The 17546-nt window shown below is 36.8% G+C and overlaps 1 protein-coding gene and 1 long non-coding RNA gene across 2 annotated transcripts in view; both read left to right on the forward strand.

The window, feature by feature from the left end:
- LOC125784522 (uncharacterized) overlaps nucleotides 1-17546 on the forward strand; it is a 76421-nt gene that overhangs the window by 37782 nt on the left and 21093 nt on the right. The window lies entirely within an intron of this gene.
- ptdss1a (phosphatidylserine synthase 1a) overlaps nucleotides 9580-17546 on the forward strand; it is a 29060-nt gene continuing 21093 nt past the window's right edge. The window contains exons 1-5 of the mRNA XM_022685376.2: nucleotides 9580-9976; nucleotides 11648-11739; nucleotides 12644-12688; nucleotides 14422-14546; nucleotides 15326-15484. Of these exons, the coding sequence (XP_022541097.1) occupies nucleotides 9810-9976; nucleotides 11648-11739; nucleotides 12644-12688; nucleotides 14422-14546; nucleotides 15326-15484 (588 nt within the window). The 5' untranslated portion in view covers nucleotides 9580-9809. The remainder of the gene's footprint in view (nucleotides 9977-11647; nucleotides 11740-12643; nucleotides 12689-14421; nucleotides 14547-15325; nucleotides 15485-17546) is intronic.

Raw genomic sequence — 17546 nt, forward strand, 5'->3', positions numbered from 1 at the left:
TTTTGGATAACTTTATGCTGCTTTACTCCTGAACTGCAAAAAAACTAAATCTTAGCAAAGGAAGTTTTCTAAATTTAAGGCAATAAATCTTATTTTCTTCTCTGATAAGACTTTCTGTCTTACTAAGCATTGTGTGTAAGTGTTAGATTATTTTGCTTATTTTAGGGATAATTATCTAAATCATTTTTACTTTTGAATTTGTACCTTATTTTTTTGTGATCAAGAATTTTTATTTTTCATACAATATTTAAACAACAACAAGGGGAGGGGGAGCAGCAGACAGGCATAAAGAGTGAATGCAAAAGAGAGAGGGGGAAAAAAGGAGCATACATTACACTTTCTATGGGTACAATCATCCTTACAGAAATAAATAGGAGGAAGTGTTTAAATTCAACGCATACTTTGCAGAAAATCCAAAATACTCAACACAAAGGTCTGCCGTGTTTCAACAGTTATGGGCTTAGCATGATGAAGTCGAGCAGCAGTACATTCAAGCTTTGCTATATTGAGTAGATTAACCACCCAAAATGATTCCATGTGAAGTCCAGGTGTAATCCAGTTTTGTAGAATTGTCTTTTTAGCAGCAGTAAATCCAGAGAACAATAGCTTGCACTGTGTCATCTTCAATTCCAAGTTGTTCCAAGTTCCAAGAGTTATCATTCAGGAGACACAAGCATGGATCAAAATTATATTCTATTTCAAGAATATCAGACAACACTGTGTTTACATATCTCCAAAATTTAACAATTACAGGACACTCCCAAAACATATTCAAAACTCTTACAATCGCCTACAAGGTGATGACAGAACAGCTCCTTCCTACCTGCACTCGCTCCTGAAAGCTTACGCTACCTCCCGGCCGCTGCGCTCCTCCAATGAACGTCGCCTCGCTTTGCCAAACATTCACACAAAGCAATCCAGACTGTTCTCATACAGAGTTCCCCAATGGTGGAACAAACTACCTTCTACTACCAGATCAGGAGAATCTCTCACTATCTTTAATAAACTCCTGAAGACAGAGCTCTTCAAAGAGCACTTACTCTCCTAACACCTCTAACTAACTACCTTCTACTACCAGATCAGGAGAATCTCTCACTATCTTTAATAATAAACTCCTGAAGACAGAGCTCTTCAAAGAGCTCTTACTCTCCTAACACCTCTAACTAACTACCTTCTACTACCAGATCAGGAGAATCTCTCGCTATCTTTAATAAACTCCTGAAGACAGAGCTCTTCAAAGAGCTCTTACTCTCCTAACACCTCTAACTAACTACCTTCTACTACCAGATCAGGAGAATCTCTCGCTATCTTTAATAAACTCCTGAAGACAGAGCTCTTCAAAGAGCTCTTACTCTCCTAACACCTCTAACTAACTACCTTCCACTACCAGATCAGGAGAATCTCTCGCTATCTTTAAGAAACTCCTGAAAACAGAGCTCTTCAAAGAGCACTTACTCTCCTAACACCTCTAACTAACTACCTTCCACTACCAGATCAGGAGAATCTCTCTCTATCTTTAAGAGACTCCTAAAGACAGAGCTCTTCAAAGAGCTCTTACTCTCCTAACACCTCTAACACACTAACTACTTCTAACCCCATTTCCTTCTTCCCCTTCTTCACTTCTCTATCCCTTTATTTCCCTTCGACCTCCTTTAAGCCCTATCTAAAAATGGGTTATCTAAATTCCTATTACTTTTGTACTTCATTATTGTAAGTCGCTTTGGACAAAAGCGTCTGCCAAATGAAATGTAATGTAATGTAATATGTAAAAATGTACCAGGGGCAGAGGTGTTACATATGTGACTGTAATGATTAGTTTGAATTTTCATTTTAAACCTTCTGTAAGGAGTAAGGTAGGCTCTATGAATAAGCTTAAAGTGAATAAGCTGATGTGCTACATTTTTTGAAGTGAAGCTAAGATTGGACCAGATAGTGTCCCATTCTGGGGTATAACCCAAGGTGGCAAGTTCCTTGTCCCATAGTGTAGTGATCGTTAGGGGGTTTGCAGAGGCTTCTATTAAACTATGATAAATCCTAGCAACACATCCTCTCGAAGGTAAATGGGGTTGTATCCATTTCACCATTGGATGAGTGGCTATACGAGAGTCCCATGGGACTCCATATGCTTTGAGTGCTGATCTTAATTGCAGGTACACAAAATAGGTAGAAGCTGGCAGATTAAATGTAACCTTCAATGACTGAAAAGAGAGAAAACCTCCATCATCATAAAGGTCACCACAGACGTTAATACCCCTAGAAGACCAAGAGGGTTCAATAAAAGGTTGTGCACCTCTTAGAAGTTTATAATTTGGCCATAATGGGGTAGCAGAGCAGATTTTAAAGGGACCTCCCATGAGTTTTTCTATAAGGGACCAGATCTTAAGGGAATGAGTAACAATGCATCCAAATTTCAAATCAGCATTTTTAGAACCAGTGCCCGTAAATAGCAAATCTTGTAATCGATGTGGTCTTACAAGAATAGATTCAATAGCCCTCCATGAGGTTTTGGATTCTGGGTCAAGCCAGGAGCGTAATGCTCTTAACTGAAAGGACATAAAATACAGTTTAAAATTTGGTACAGCTAAACCACCCAAGGTTTTGGGCAGCTGTAATGTTGCTAACCTTTTTCTAGGTTGTTTATTGTTCCATAAAAATTTTGAAACCATTGAGTCAATCTCCACAAAGTATTTCAAAGGAGGTGGGAGTGGTAGCATAAAGAACAGGAAGTTTAGCCGGGGCAAAACATTCATCTTAATTCTCGCGATTCTTCCTTGCAAGGAAACTTTGAGACCATTCCACCTTTCCAGATCACGTTTGATTTTACTTAGCATACCTACAGTGCCCTCCATAATTATTGGCACCCCTGGTTAAGATGTGTTCTTTAGCTTCTCATAAATTGAGTTTTGTTCAAAATAATATAGGACCACGATGGAAAAAAAGAGTAAAATACAACCTTTAACTCAAGTGAATTTATTCAGTAGGAAAAAAATCCCACATTAAGAAATAATTATTTAACATCAAATCATGTGTGCCACAATTATTAGCACCCCTGATGTTAATACTTTGTACAACCCCCTTTTGCCAACAAAACAGCACCTAATCTTCTCCTGTAATGTTTCACAAGATGGGAGAATACAGAAAGAGGGATCTTTGACCATTCCCTCTAAATCATCCAACGACCTGGGTCCTCTCCTCTGCATTCTCCTCTTCAGCTCACCCCACAGGTTTTCAATGGGGTTGAGGTCTGGGGACTGAGATGGCCATGGGAGGAGCTTGATTCTGTGTGCGGTGAACCATTTCTGTGTAGATTTGGCCACATGTTTAGGGTCATTATCTTGCTGAAAGACCCAGTGACGACCCATCTTCAGCTTTCGGGCAGAAGCCACCAGATTTTGTTTTAAAATGTCCTGGTATTTTAGAGCATTCATGATGCCATGCACCCTAACAAGGTTCCCAGGGCCTTTAGAAGAGAAACAGGCCCACAGCATCACTGATCCCCCGCCGTATTTCACAGTGGGCATGAGGTGCTTTTCTGCATACTCAGCTCTTGTGTTACGCCAGACCCACTTAGAGCATTTGTTGCCAAAAAGCTCTATCTTTGTTTCATCTGACCAAAGCACACGGTCCCAGTTGAAGTCCCAGTACCGCTTAGCAAACTCCAAACGTTTGCGTTTATGATTGTGAGTGAGAAATGGTTTCTTCCGTGCATGCCTCCCAAACAGCTAGTTGGCATGTAGATAGCGCCTGATGGTTGTTTTGGAGACTTTGTGACCCCAAGAAGCTACCATTTGTTGCAATTCTGTAACAGTGAGCTTTGGAGAACTTTTTATTTCTCTTATCATCCTCCTCACTGTGCGTGGTGGCAAAATAAACTTGCGTCCTCGTCCAGGCTTGTTTACCACTGTTCCAGTTGTTTTAAACTTCTTAATAATTCCTCTGACAGTAGATATGGACAGGTGTAGGCGAGTAGCGATTTTCTTGTAGCCATTGCCTGACTTGTGAAGGTCAACACACATCTGCCTCACTTGAATGGTATGTTCCTTTGTCTTTCCCATGTTGAAGATAAATGGCCTCTGTGTCACGTCATATTTATACCCCAGGGAAACAGGAAGTTGTGAATTACTAATTAAATGTTCCTACATACTCTGATCAACTTCGTAAACTACTGTAGAAGTGACAGAAATACTTTTATTAAATTTATTTCCTAAGAATTGTTAAGGGTGCCAATAATTGTGGAACAGGTGATTTTATGAAGAATAATTATTTCTTAGTCAGGGATTTTATTTCCCCCTTAAAATTCACTTGAGTTAAAGGTTGGACTTTACTTTTTTTCCCATCGTGGTCCTATATTATTTTGAACAAAACTCAATTTATGAGAAGCTAAAGAACACATCTTAACCAGGGGTGCCAATAATTATGGAGGGCACTGTACATAATTTTCCCTGGAATTTTTTATGGATGTCAGGATAGATATCAATGCCAAGGTATGTAAATGATTCCTTAACCGGAATTATTGAAGGGATAGAAACATTTTGGCATAATTTATTTAATGGCATTAAAACTGATTTAGACCAATTGATTTTATATCCTGACATGCCATTGAGAGTATCAAATATCTTCATGACAAGTTGGATAGAGGTGTCCAAATTATCTAAATATAAGACAATGTCATCGGCATAAAGTGAAATAAAGTTGCTGTGACCATGAATATTTATAGGATATATTGAGGACTGTCGAATGGCTTGTGCTAAAGGTTCTAAAGATAGGCAAAATAGGGGGAAAAGGGAACATCCTTGTCTGGTCCCGCGCTCTAGCTGAAACGCAGGGGATATTATATTGTTAATTAATACCGATGCCATAGGCGAATTATACAGTGTTTGGAGCATTGATATGAACACTGCACCAAAACCAAAGCGCTCAAGGACAGCCCACATATAGCTCCACTCAAGCCTATCAAAGGCTTTCTCCGCGTCTAAAGAAAATACAGCACAGGGGCTAGAGAATGTGTGTGCAGCATCCAAAACGTGAAATAATCTCCGGATGTTGTCGGAGGCTAGACGTCCCTTTATGAACCCAGATTGGTCTTCGCTAATTAAGGCAGGTATTACAGTTTCTAAGCGTAGAGAGAGAACCTTAGCAAATAATTTAACATCACTACAAATGAGAGATATGGGCCTGTAACTTGAACATTGTAATGGGTCCTTTCCCTTTTTCAGCAAGAGGGATATTAGTGCTGTTTTCTGATCTCTGTGAAAGCTTCCAGACTCAATAGCGAAATTAAAGGAGTCCAGTATGAGAGATCCTACCAAATCCCAAAGATCAAGATATAATTCCGGTGGCAACCCATCTAAACCTGGTGATTTACCCTTCTGGAGGTCTTTTATAGCTTTGTGAAGTTCATCCAATTCTATAGGTGCATCAAGAAGATCCCTATCCAATTGTGAAATAACTGGAAGCTGTAATTCATCAAGAAATGTTTTGCATTGAGCTGCATCAAAGTCTATCTCCGATTTATACAACTGAGAATAAAATGCCTTGAAAACCCTACTAATACCTGGAGGATCAGTGATTAATTGATTGTTCGAATTAATTGATCGTTCCATTAATATAGGCCTTAGTTTCACATTCCTTCAATCTGAGAGCTAATAAGTGACTAGGCCTTTCTGCATCGAGATAATATTTATGTCTTGTTCTATGTAAGATGAATTCAGCTTTAGCAATTGACAGAAATTTATATTGTTCTTTTAAAGACCTCAGATTGACCATGCGATCTTCGGAATAACACTGTTTTTGCAGGGTTTCTAATGACTTAAAGTTATTAATGTGTACCTTATTTTAATTAATTTGAACTCAAAATAAGCACAATCAAGCAGCAATTAAGTTATTCTGATTCTTGTGTCCAAAAACAGTGACTTTCTTGCTTGTGTTACTTCACTCATTTTGAGACTTTGCCATTGCAGACAAACTAAGTCTCCCTGAAGCTGTGGGAGTCTCCCGCATTTCGGTAGTGGCTCCCTGATGCCCGCGAGTCACATATAATCTCCCGGAATTCAGAACGAGTGCCCCAAACGCGCACACAGGCCACAGACTTTTATTCTCTAATTGCGTGTGGGAAGGAGAGAGAGAAAACAGAGAGGGTTCTGATTGGCCTGTTCTGTGCAAAGAGTCTGTGAGACAGCCAATCAGTTTTTAGTGTGGGCGGCAGTGTTTTTCAGTGAGTGAGAGAAAGCAGATCATGGCGGAGGCAATATTAATAATTATTGTAAAATGATATTAAATGTTTTTGATGTTGTGCAATTTGTTTGTGATATTGTAACTGTCAGTGTAAAGCAGAGGCAGGGCCTTCCAAAAAGAAAACGTTAAAACTCATTTCACCTCTGAATACTCTAAATTTAATTAAAAAAAGTAAAATTAATTAATATAAAATTAAAGTTTCGTTATCCTTTGGTGTGTGTGCAAGTTTTTTTTTATTGTCACGCATGACCCAGGCAGGGAGACGAGGAGGCGGACACAAGTGCAGGTAGGGTGAGAAATGAATAATTTAATAAATAAATATAAATAAACCAGGAAACGAGAAACAAGTAAACACTTAAACATAAAACAGGGAGATATATACAAGGATCAAGGACGAGAGAAACCAGAGAACATAAACTAAACCAACAAGAGATAATAAATAGCAAAATAAACTGGGAGTAAATAAACAAAGAAACAAACGAGGGACTGAATAAATACAATACTAAACAAGGCAGGGATATATACAAGGAAAACTAACAAGAGGCTAAACTAGACAGGGATAAATAAACTAAGCAGGGAACTAAAGGGAACAAGAAACAAGAAGATGTAAACAAGGAACTAGGGCTAGGGCTAAGGCTGAAATCACAAAGAGACACAGAGAGACAAACAACAGGGGTTAGTGCAAAGACCGACCGAGACAAAGTGGTAGACCAGGGCTATTTAAAGAAACAGGAAACACTATAATTAGAAACACCTGGGGAAGGGGCGGAGCAACAAATGAGACACAGGTGGAAAAGTACTGAGACAGGAGACACAGGGGAGCACAGGTCACAGGTAAGAAATTTTACTAAGAAAATTTATCATACCCCATTGGTCGATTTTTTTGCTTAATATACATATATTTATCTTAATTTGCATTTATTTTGTCTAGTTTTTTGCAGTGTGGTTTGATGGCTTGTGACCAGCTTACATCTTACATGAGTACAAAGGTTTTTCAATGGGGTTCAGGTCTGGAGATTGACCATCAACTTATTTGAATTATAATTAGTCAGCAACCGCAGGATGACATCAAGTGACCTATAAAAAGAATGGCAAAGTGCAGCTGGGGTGAATGAAGTGCATGGAAAGAACAGTGCAAAACAATCTCCTAGAGGCAGGACTCAAAAAAATCTAGAAAAAGGACCTTCTTCAAAGAAAATCAAAGAAGATTCAGGATGAAGTTTGTAAAAGATGATAAGAATTGGACTATAGAGGACTGGAGTGAGATCATCTTCTCTGATGAGTCTAGTTTTCAGATTTGCTCAACACCTGACCATCAAATGTTTATATATAGAGATCTGCAGAGGTGTAGCTGCACCCACTGTAACATTTGGTGGAGGATCGGTGATGACCTGGAGAAGATTCAGCAAGGCTTTTTGCGATTGATGCATGAATCAAGCTGAATACAAGATTGTACTGGAAAAATAGTCTTTATGAGGTAGAGTCACCTTTAATAGTTTTCCCTTAACAAATAAAAATATAATTTAAAATGTTTTTATTATTTGGCTGATATTAAAATATGTTGAAAGTGTGATTAAAAAAGTGTAACTTTTAAAGTGTAACTAGGATTTGCTATAGGCATTAATAAAAAACATAAAAACATATATTTAAAAAAAATATATATAAAAAATATATGAATAATGTAGAAATATATAAATGCAGAAATGAAATGAACAAAATAAATATAATATATACAAATAGTATATTTATTTTTTTCCTGTACTTTTCAAGCTGGAATATTCATTAGGTTATAGTTTTATGTTTCATAGTAATTTATTTATTTCTTAATTTGTTATTTTTGTACCCATTTATTTTTTCAGTGATTGGTTCCAATTTTATTTATTTATTTATTTACTTACTTACTTAGTGTTTGGGCAGGCTTGATCATTCATATAGTTATTATTAATGAACTGAAACACATATAAACGCAAACTCAGTTCACAAAAATACATAGAGAGGAAAATAAAGGATTGAATAGAGGGATTAATAATAACAGTAAATAATACAGAAATAAACTAATCATTGCAGAAATAAAAGGAACAAACTGTATGAATATACAAATAGAGCATTATTTAATTTTTTCCTATATATTTCTATGCTGAATGTGTTCATTAGTTTATGACTTTGTGTCCTTTATTAATTGGTTTATTTAATAATGATTAATGTATTTGTTTATTTGGGGTTTTATACTCCCCATTTCTTTTTGTTTGTATTTTTTTGTTTCCACTTTTATTCATTTATTTATTTTTTATTGATTATTATGTATTTATTATTTTTTATTATTTATATTATTTGTAAAAATATATTTTCAGTACATTTTCATGCTGAATTCTTCATTTCTTTTAAGGTTTTATGTCCTTTATTACTTGATTTATTTGTTTTTGTTTTTTTTTTCTGTGCTTTTTTCGACTTAATTTAATTATTATTTATTGATTATGTATTTACTATTTGTATTATGTAGTTTATTTGCATAAATATATAAATGCAGAAATGAAAAGAATAAACTCTACAAACAGACAAAAAGTATCATTATTTTATTTTTTTCTGTACATTTCTATGCTAAATTCTTAATTTGTTTAAGGTTTTATGTCCTTTATTACTTATTTTTTTATTTATTTGTTTATTTTTATACTCCCTATGTCCTTTTTCTGTGTTTGTTTTCACTTGTATTCATTTGTTTATTATTTATTGATTATTATGTATTTATTATTTGTTTTATATATTAATTTGTATAAATATATAAATGCAAAAATGAAAGGAATAAACATACATACATACATTATAAACATACAAAAAGTATCCCTATTTTTTTTCCTGTACATTTCTATGCTGTTTTTTTATTTGTTTAAGGTTTTATGTCCTTTATTACTTGATTTATTTGTTTATTTGTTATTTTTATACTCCCAGTTTATTTTTTCTGTGCTCGTTTCCACTTTTTCCACATGTATTATTTGTATAAATATATAAATGCAGAAATTAAAGGAAACTGCACAATCATACACATAGTATAACTAACTACTGGTATTTAATTTTTTTCTGTACATTTCTAGGCTGAATTTATTGATTTATTCATGGTTTTATGTCCCATTTTAATTGATTTTCTTCTCCTATTTATTGTATTTATTTATTGATTATTTATTGATTGTTTATTGATTAAATAAAGGATTAAAACTCGTTTAAATAAAAGGTGAATCTGCTGTTAAACACTTTGTGCTGAAAACCCCGGAGCTGCTGAAGGCGGCTTTGTTCCTCCTCCTCAGTGTGTGTGTGTGTGTGTGTGTGTGTGTTTTGTGCCTGTGCGCATGCGCAGTGCCCTTGTCCCTCCATTAGTGTGTGTGTGTGTGTTTGTATGAGTGTGTGTTTATGTGTTGCTCCAGCTCCAGCTGCAGCTCCATGTCCCGCGGTGCTTTCAGCTCCTGTAGCCGTGCTGAGGGCCTCTCTCCCCGGCGCTAGTGCGCGCTGAGCCCCGCTGTCTCTCTGGGTGTGTGTGTGTGTAGGTGTGTGTGTTGGTTAATGTGAGTGTGTGTGTATGCAGCATGGCGGCCCGCACGCTCAGTAAGGACGACGTGAACTACAGGCTGCATTTCCGGATGATCAACGAGCAGCAAGTGGAGGACATCACCCTGGACTTCTTCTACAAACCGCACACCATCACCCTGCTCACCTGCACCGTCCTCAGCCTCATGTACTTCGCCTTCACCCGGTAAGAGACAGACCCAGACCCGCAGAGCCCCAGCCTGGAGCTCCGGCAGCCCGGGGCCGGGGTCAGGGTATCACGATACTATTGTTACCTTCATCAGTATCGATTCCACACCATAACGCTCGGTTTCAGATGGTCTAAACTGGACCTTGATGGTCATTGATGTGCTTGAGGAGCTGGTCATCCAGGCCTGAACATAACCTGTAGTACAGGGAGCATCATGCTGGGTATACTGATCAATAGTGATACATAGGGCTGGACAATATGGCCAATAATGTATATCACAATATATTTTCTTATACCAGGCAAAAATATATGATTCTGATATCAATATGAAAGGTAAGAAACCTTGTCCTCTGTCTATGTAATCATACACTAATAAAGCTGAATCATATGACAACATATTATGATGCACAGTAGTATTACAATACACAGTATTAAAATGCGCAGTAGTTTGATACGCAGTGTTACAATGAGCAGTAGTATGATCACAGTAGTATGATTTGCAGTAGTATGATATATAGTAGTGTAATATACAATAGTATGATGCACTGTAGTTTGATATACAGTAATATGATATAAAGTAGTGTTATTATGCACAGTAGTATGATATACAGTATTATTATTATGCACAGTAGTATGATTCACACTAGTATGATTCACACTAGTATGATTCACAGTAGTATGATATACAGTAGTATAATTATGCACAGTAGTATGATTCACAGTAGATGATACATGGTAGTATGATTCACAGTAGTATTATTATGCGCAGTAGTATGATGCACTGTAGTATGATTCACAGTAGTATGATATACAGTAGTATAATTATGCATAGTAGTATGATGCACAGTAGTATGATGCACTGTAGTATGATTCACAGTAGTATGATATACAGTAGTATAATTATGCATAGTAGTATGATGCACAGTAGTATGATGCATAGTAGTATGATTCACAGTATTATGATTCACAGTAGTATAATTATGCACAGTACTATGATTCACAGTAGTATTATTATGCACAGTAGTATGGTACACAGTAGTATGATGCACACTAGTACGATGCACACTAGTACGTCTTGAGGTGGGCTATCACAATACTATTGTTACCTATTGGGCGAACTGGCCATACTGATCAATCTAATGCTGGTTGACCAGACAATCTTTTTGGTCATGCTGGCCAACCAGCTTGGGGACTTCATCTAGCTCTAATGACTATATCAGCCAATGCACTGTCGGCCTGGTAGTTCTTACTCAGAGAAAACCAAAATATTCGGTGGAATAATCCTGGTGTTTTTTTATCACAGTTTTTTTTTTTATGCATCTTGGCATCATGTTCTCCTCCACCAGTCTTACACACTGCTTTTGGATAACTTTATGCTGCTTTACTCCTGGTGCAAACACTCAAGCAGTTCAGTTTGGTGGTTTAATGGCTTGTGATCATCCATCTTCCTCTTGATTATATTCCAAAGGTTTTCAGTTTGGTAAAATCAAAGAAACTCATAATTTTTACTTGGACTCTTATTTTTCCAGAGCTGTATGTGGTTAAGAGTTTGTTGGTCAGTATTAGATTAGTGCTGCAGGGTTTTCTGCACGTCCACAGCAGCACCATTACACTAATTTAATTTATTTAATGTAATAAATTCCTTGTCTGATTCGGTTTTGTTTTCAGGGATGAAGGTAATCAGGACAGTAATCTGCGAGTGGGCATTATCGTGGTCATCTCCTTCTTCTTGGTCATCAGTGTCCTCGCCTTCCCTAACGGTAAGAACCCTCAGCCAATCAGCAACACAGCTCTCGCTATCATACTAAAACATTGTATATCCAAAGCATTCTTAAGTAAAAATGGAACTGTTCCATTTCTGTTCCACTGGTTCATTCATCATGAAATTCTAATACAATATAAAGAGCAACCGTGAGATCGACATTACAAGTGCTCTCAAAGAATTAGAAAATAATTAAAATATTACTCACTAATGTCAGTAATTCAGTTGAAAATGTGAAACTCAAATATTATGTAGATGTATTAAACACAGAGTGATTTATTTTAAACGTTTATTTCTTTTATTGTTGATTATTTATTGGCTTACAGCCAATGAAAACCCAAAAATTCAGTGTCTCAGAAAATTTGAATATTATATAAGAGTGATGCGAAAGAATCCATTTCTGCAAGCACGCCACAAACAGAGTCGCCTGAGGTGTGCTTTTGCAGAAATGGCTTCTTTCTCATCACTCTCCCATACAGCTTCTCCTTGTGCAAAGTGGGCTGTATTGTTGAGCGATGCACAGTGACACCATCTGCAGCAAGATGATGCTGCAGCTCTTTGGAGGTGGTCTGTGGATTGTCCTTGACTGTTCTCACCATTCTTCTTCTCTGCCTTTCTGATATTTTTCTTGGCCTGCCACTTCTGGTCTTAACAAGAACTGTCCCTGTGGTCTTCCATTTCCTTACTATGTTCCTCACAGTGGAAACTGACATTTCAATCCTGAAATATTACTGTGTCCATCAGTTATTAGATATATCAAACTGTTAAAAAACACCCAAATATTTACAACTAAAAATGATTAAGATTAATAGGGGTGCCCAAACGTTTTCATATGACTGTAAGTGTTATATAATAATACGTTTCTCATAATCTGACCGTTGACCATTTCTGTGTCCAACCAGGTCCGTTTACAAGACCACACCCAGCGATATGGAGAATAGTGTTTGGTAAGTAGCAGAAATAAATAACACACCACACAAATACGCACAAACACCTGTGCTTCCACTACATGTAGTATAAAGCAAAATTATTGCTTTAACACTTATTAATCCTCATGAAATAAGTATAAGGCACACTTAAAATACAGGAGTTTCAGTTTAGTTCTCCAGCACATTAGCATTCGCTGCTAACTGTGCTAAACACTAACTCTTTTACCATTCAGAGGTGAGTATTATCAGTCTTTAACCTGCTGCTAACCTTGGCTAGCACTGATGGAGCAGTATTAGCATTAGATGCTAACTGTGCTAAGCGCTAGTTCTTTCTTCATGCAGAGGTGAGTATATTGGCCTGTAATCTGTGCATTTACTGTGGGACGAACCGCTAGCTAATATCACTCTGGCTTACCAGAACACTTAGGGTTCCTCAGTGTAGCGCTGTCGGATGGTATTAGCCGCTAACCGCAATTAGTGCTAGCGGTTAGCTGCTAATGCTAATGCTGCTGCACCCAGCCTTAGTGGAAATCTGTAAATCTAAGCTTACTGTAAATAAACGGAAGTGCTTTACTCACCTAAATGAACAGTTTTCAGGAGAGAAATCTGTGTAGATTAACATCCAGCTCTAGTGTGTATAATATATAATATAATATATATATATATAAATTGTGTTTTAAACAGTGTATTATTGCTGTACGCTCCTGCAGTCAGTGAGTTGTGAGCTGCTGGTGCTGTATTGAGCCGGTCTGGGTCAGAGCGTAACTGAATAATGAGAACGGGTTCAGTACTCGACCCTCTGCCAGACCAAACACCGGACACCAGCCACTGTAACCCTCACACTGCTTTATTAATCATTTATTAATCTTTATTAATGAGTAACTCGGAGAGAATATGGCTTCAGGGACGAGCTGGAGACAGAAATAACAAACTGAACAACTGTAACTAACATACAGCACTAACTGAACCGGAGTTAATATATAAAAAATATAATATAAATACAATATACTGCATTTACTACCTGATAAAACATTAAACACTAACACTGTACTCTGGAGCGTTCTGGACAGGTGGGGGACGGCACTCTGCCAAAACAACAAATACCACAACACACACACACTAATATATTTTACTAAATATAATACACTGCACTAAATCATACTGACACTAACAATGTATATTATAGCTGTAATTATACTGTCTCTATATAATATTCTATTATATAATTAAACGTTAACTAACACTTATGACCTTAAATACCTTTATATGGACACATATAAGTTAGTAATCTAGTTAAATTAGTTATCCAAGCCTTAGTGGAATTCTGTAAATCTAAGCTTACTGTAAATAAACTGCTTTACTGCTTTAAAAAAAAAGTGCTTTACTCACCCAAATAAACAGTTTTCATTAGAGAAATCTGTGTAGATTAACATCCAGCACTCGATTAACTTTAAAATAAAATGTCTTTTTTTAAAGAATTACAGTTTTATTTACCTAACTTAGCTTTTAGTTACCCCCCACCACCACCCAGTGGAAAACAAGGCAACACCCCTGTTCCTTACTAGTGTCACATTATGCACCTTATAATCCAGTGCACACTATAGTGCAAAAAAAAACAGGAGTAGGTACTAAATTATTAGTGCGTATTGCTTATCTGTAAAGATGGATTTTCTGTAAGTGACATTTGGTAAGTTATTGGTAAACCTGATCTCTCTGTGATTTTAAAATGTGCTGTTGTGATTGGTCGGCAGGTCTGAGCGTGCTGTACTTCCTGTTCCTGGTGTTTATCTGCTTTCTGAACTGGGAGCAGGTGAAGGCTCTGATGTACTGGCTGGACCCCAACCTCCGCTACGCCAAGCGCGAGGCTGACGTCATGGTAATAAAAAAAAAAACATCTTAAAATACCATCTTATTTTCCAATTTTAATAACGTCTTACTTCTACTGTTTCAGTTATTCACGGTATTGTTAAAACATTGTAATAATTTATATTTAAATATTTGCTTTTCATATGAATTGATATACATTTTTAAATATACATTTTAAAAATGACTGTTTAACCAAAAGTCAGACTAAACTTAAACTAAAGCTTAAAAAATATATAAAAGGTCACATATAGAGTTTTTGTCTGTGTGAATAGCTCTTTATTTATTATATATTTCTTGGTGTAACGGTAATGTTAGGGGATCAGTCTTTAACTTTTATAAATAGCTGTTAAATAAAGTGATCTTTCCCAGATTTGTGTGAGTTGTTTTGCTGTAAAACATTGAATAATAACGTAAAACAAATGTAAAAAAAAAAAAAATCTTAGGTCCTCAATAAGCCAGACCAGTCAGGTACGAACCTTCAGCCAGTTTAAACTAACGTGTGGTAAACAATAAGCGTAACAATGGGCGTGGCCAGTAACAGCTTATTTGCATAAAAGTGTCAGAATTTATTCTGAAATTGACTAATACTGATTTAAACAATTGCAAGATATTGTCTTGCTTACGGTATTGTGGTATATTTAATTATATATTTGATATATTTGTGATTTATATTTATAAGATATGTGTATTATTTATCATAATTTGTTTGTTTTTTATTTTTTAAATACACACACATAATAATTTATGATATTTCTCTTTTGTTTCTTTTTTTGTCATGTTGTCCAATAGGAGTACGCCGTGAACTGTCATGTGATCACCTGGGAGCGAATCCTCAGCCATTTTGATATCTTTGCGTTCAGTCATTTCTGGGGCTGGGGGATGAAGGCCCTGCTGATCCGGAGCTACGGGCTCTGCTGGACCATCAGCATCACCTGGGAACTCACTGAGGTACAGCGCCCCCTACTGCCTCTCCTGCTCTGGGGAGAGTTCCTAGGGGTGTTTTCATACCTTAAAAATCCTGGAACCGGAGTCTGTGTTTGTTATATTGTATTCTGTACTGTGTTTAGTCCGGATAGTTTCGGTTTCACACCGCAGGTTAGTGACTGAGTGGACTAAACATGTTTACTACATCCTCTTACCTTATCATCACATACGTGGGTGGAGTCTCCCTATACTTCACACTGATTGGTTTGTAGAATGTTCGGTGAGTTGGTGTTGTGCTGAATTCTGCCTGGCTGCCAGAATGCGACTCCTCCCTTCGAGTGCAGGTCGAGATTACCCTCTGATTCCTTTTATTTCTGTTTATACATAAGGGTTAATCTACAGTTACAGTAGATACAGAATCACCAGCACCGTAATCTGTTGTACCCATACTGCTCTGTAATTAATCTACAGTTACAGTAGATACAGAATCACCAGCACTGTAATCTGTTGTACCCGTACTGCTCTGTAATTAATCTACAGTTACAGTAGATACAGAATCACCAGCACTGTAATCAGTTGTACGGATTTCTTCTTCTATTCTTGTTTAATGGGTGACGATAGCCTGTCTCAGCTTTCACACCTGTAATTTGTCTAAAGACTGAATCCTCTAGAACAGAACCAGAACATGATTCCGTTGATCTAAGCTAAAAAACAAAAAGCTTTAAAAAAAAAAAGTCTAAAAATCTGGAGGGGTGAAAGGCATCCTCACTCCAAGCTGTGAGCTGTTTGTTCAAGTGGAACAATTACAGGCGATTAGCCTAATAGCCTTAATTAAGTAACAGAAGCTAATAAGCTACTATTAGCATGGTGCTAACAGCAGGCCTGAATCATCACACACACTCCTCAAACTGTGTGTTTTAGTGTTAAAGGCCATTTTACATGCTTTTGTGTTTTTTAATTTGGTCTCTGTGCTCCTATAAACTACAAAAACTATAAAAACTACAAACACCAAAAAGAAAGTCCATACATCTGTTTTCTGTGAATCAGCTGAAAGAGTTTGGAGTCAGGAATCATTTACTTCTATGAGCCGTTTGGATACTCCTACCTTATTGTGACACCTAAATAATACAAAACCTGCTTAGAACCACCTTTTACACCGCAGGATTTAGCCAGTAGACTTCTTCTGAAGGAGGGATCTATACCTACTGTCCGTTGTGAGTCAGCAGATGAGGGAGATGTAAGCACTTTCAAATATCAAATTTTGTGCTTCTATCTCAGTTGGGCATGAACTAGCTTGTTCATGTTTTTTGCCATTTAGCGCTGCCAAGCTAATGCTAAACATGAGGGGCGTGGCCATCACACCTTATTTTATTTGCATAGAAGTGTCAGAGCCCGTAAATGGCTTGTTCTGAAAGGGACTAAATCTGGTGAGAATAGAGCTGGTGAGATTTTTCTTTATCTTTATGTGAGAATGAATTTGTGTAAAGATGTTAGCATAGCTTACAAACATTAGCATCACCTTAAAGCCACCTTGACGTGATCTTTCCATGTTTAAAGATAACAGTTAGTGTTACAGTGTCAGAAACCACATAATGAACTCTATTATAGATTAATACATAGTCTGAGGACATTGTGTCATGATTAGCATCATGCTAATTGTAGCATATTAGCTTATTTTACTTTAAAAAAAGGCTAATTGGAGTAGTATACACTTCTATTATAGCGGTGTTGGCATCGTAGCTTCAGCAGAGAACTAAGAAACAAAGGAAGATGATGATGATGATGATGATGATGCACATGCACTATATGGACAAAAGTCATGGGATACCTGCTTATTCGTTGTTTATTCTGAAATCTAGGGTATAAATAAGATAATTTATCCTGCTGTTGTTGGACTAACTGTTTCTCAACTGTCTAAAAAAGACTTTCTACTAGATTTTAGAGCATCATTGCTGTGAGGATTTGATTGCATCCAGCCACAGGAGTGTTATTTCAATGCTGGGAGGTTTTATAGTCCGTTAGCATGGTGCTAATAGTCTCCAGAGAGTCCTAGTCTATTGGAGTCTATTGATGGTATTGGTCAGAG

The sequence above is a fragment of the Astyanax mexicanus genome, chromosome 1 (assembly GCF_023375975.1).
Source record: "Astyanax mexicanus isolate ESR-SI-001 chromosome 1, AstMex3_surface, whole genome shotgun sequence".
Lineage (NCBI taxonomy): Eukaryota > Metazoa > Chordata > Actinopteri > Characiformes > Acestrorhamphidae > Astyanax > Astyanax mexicanus.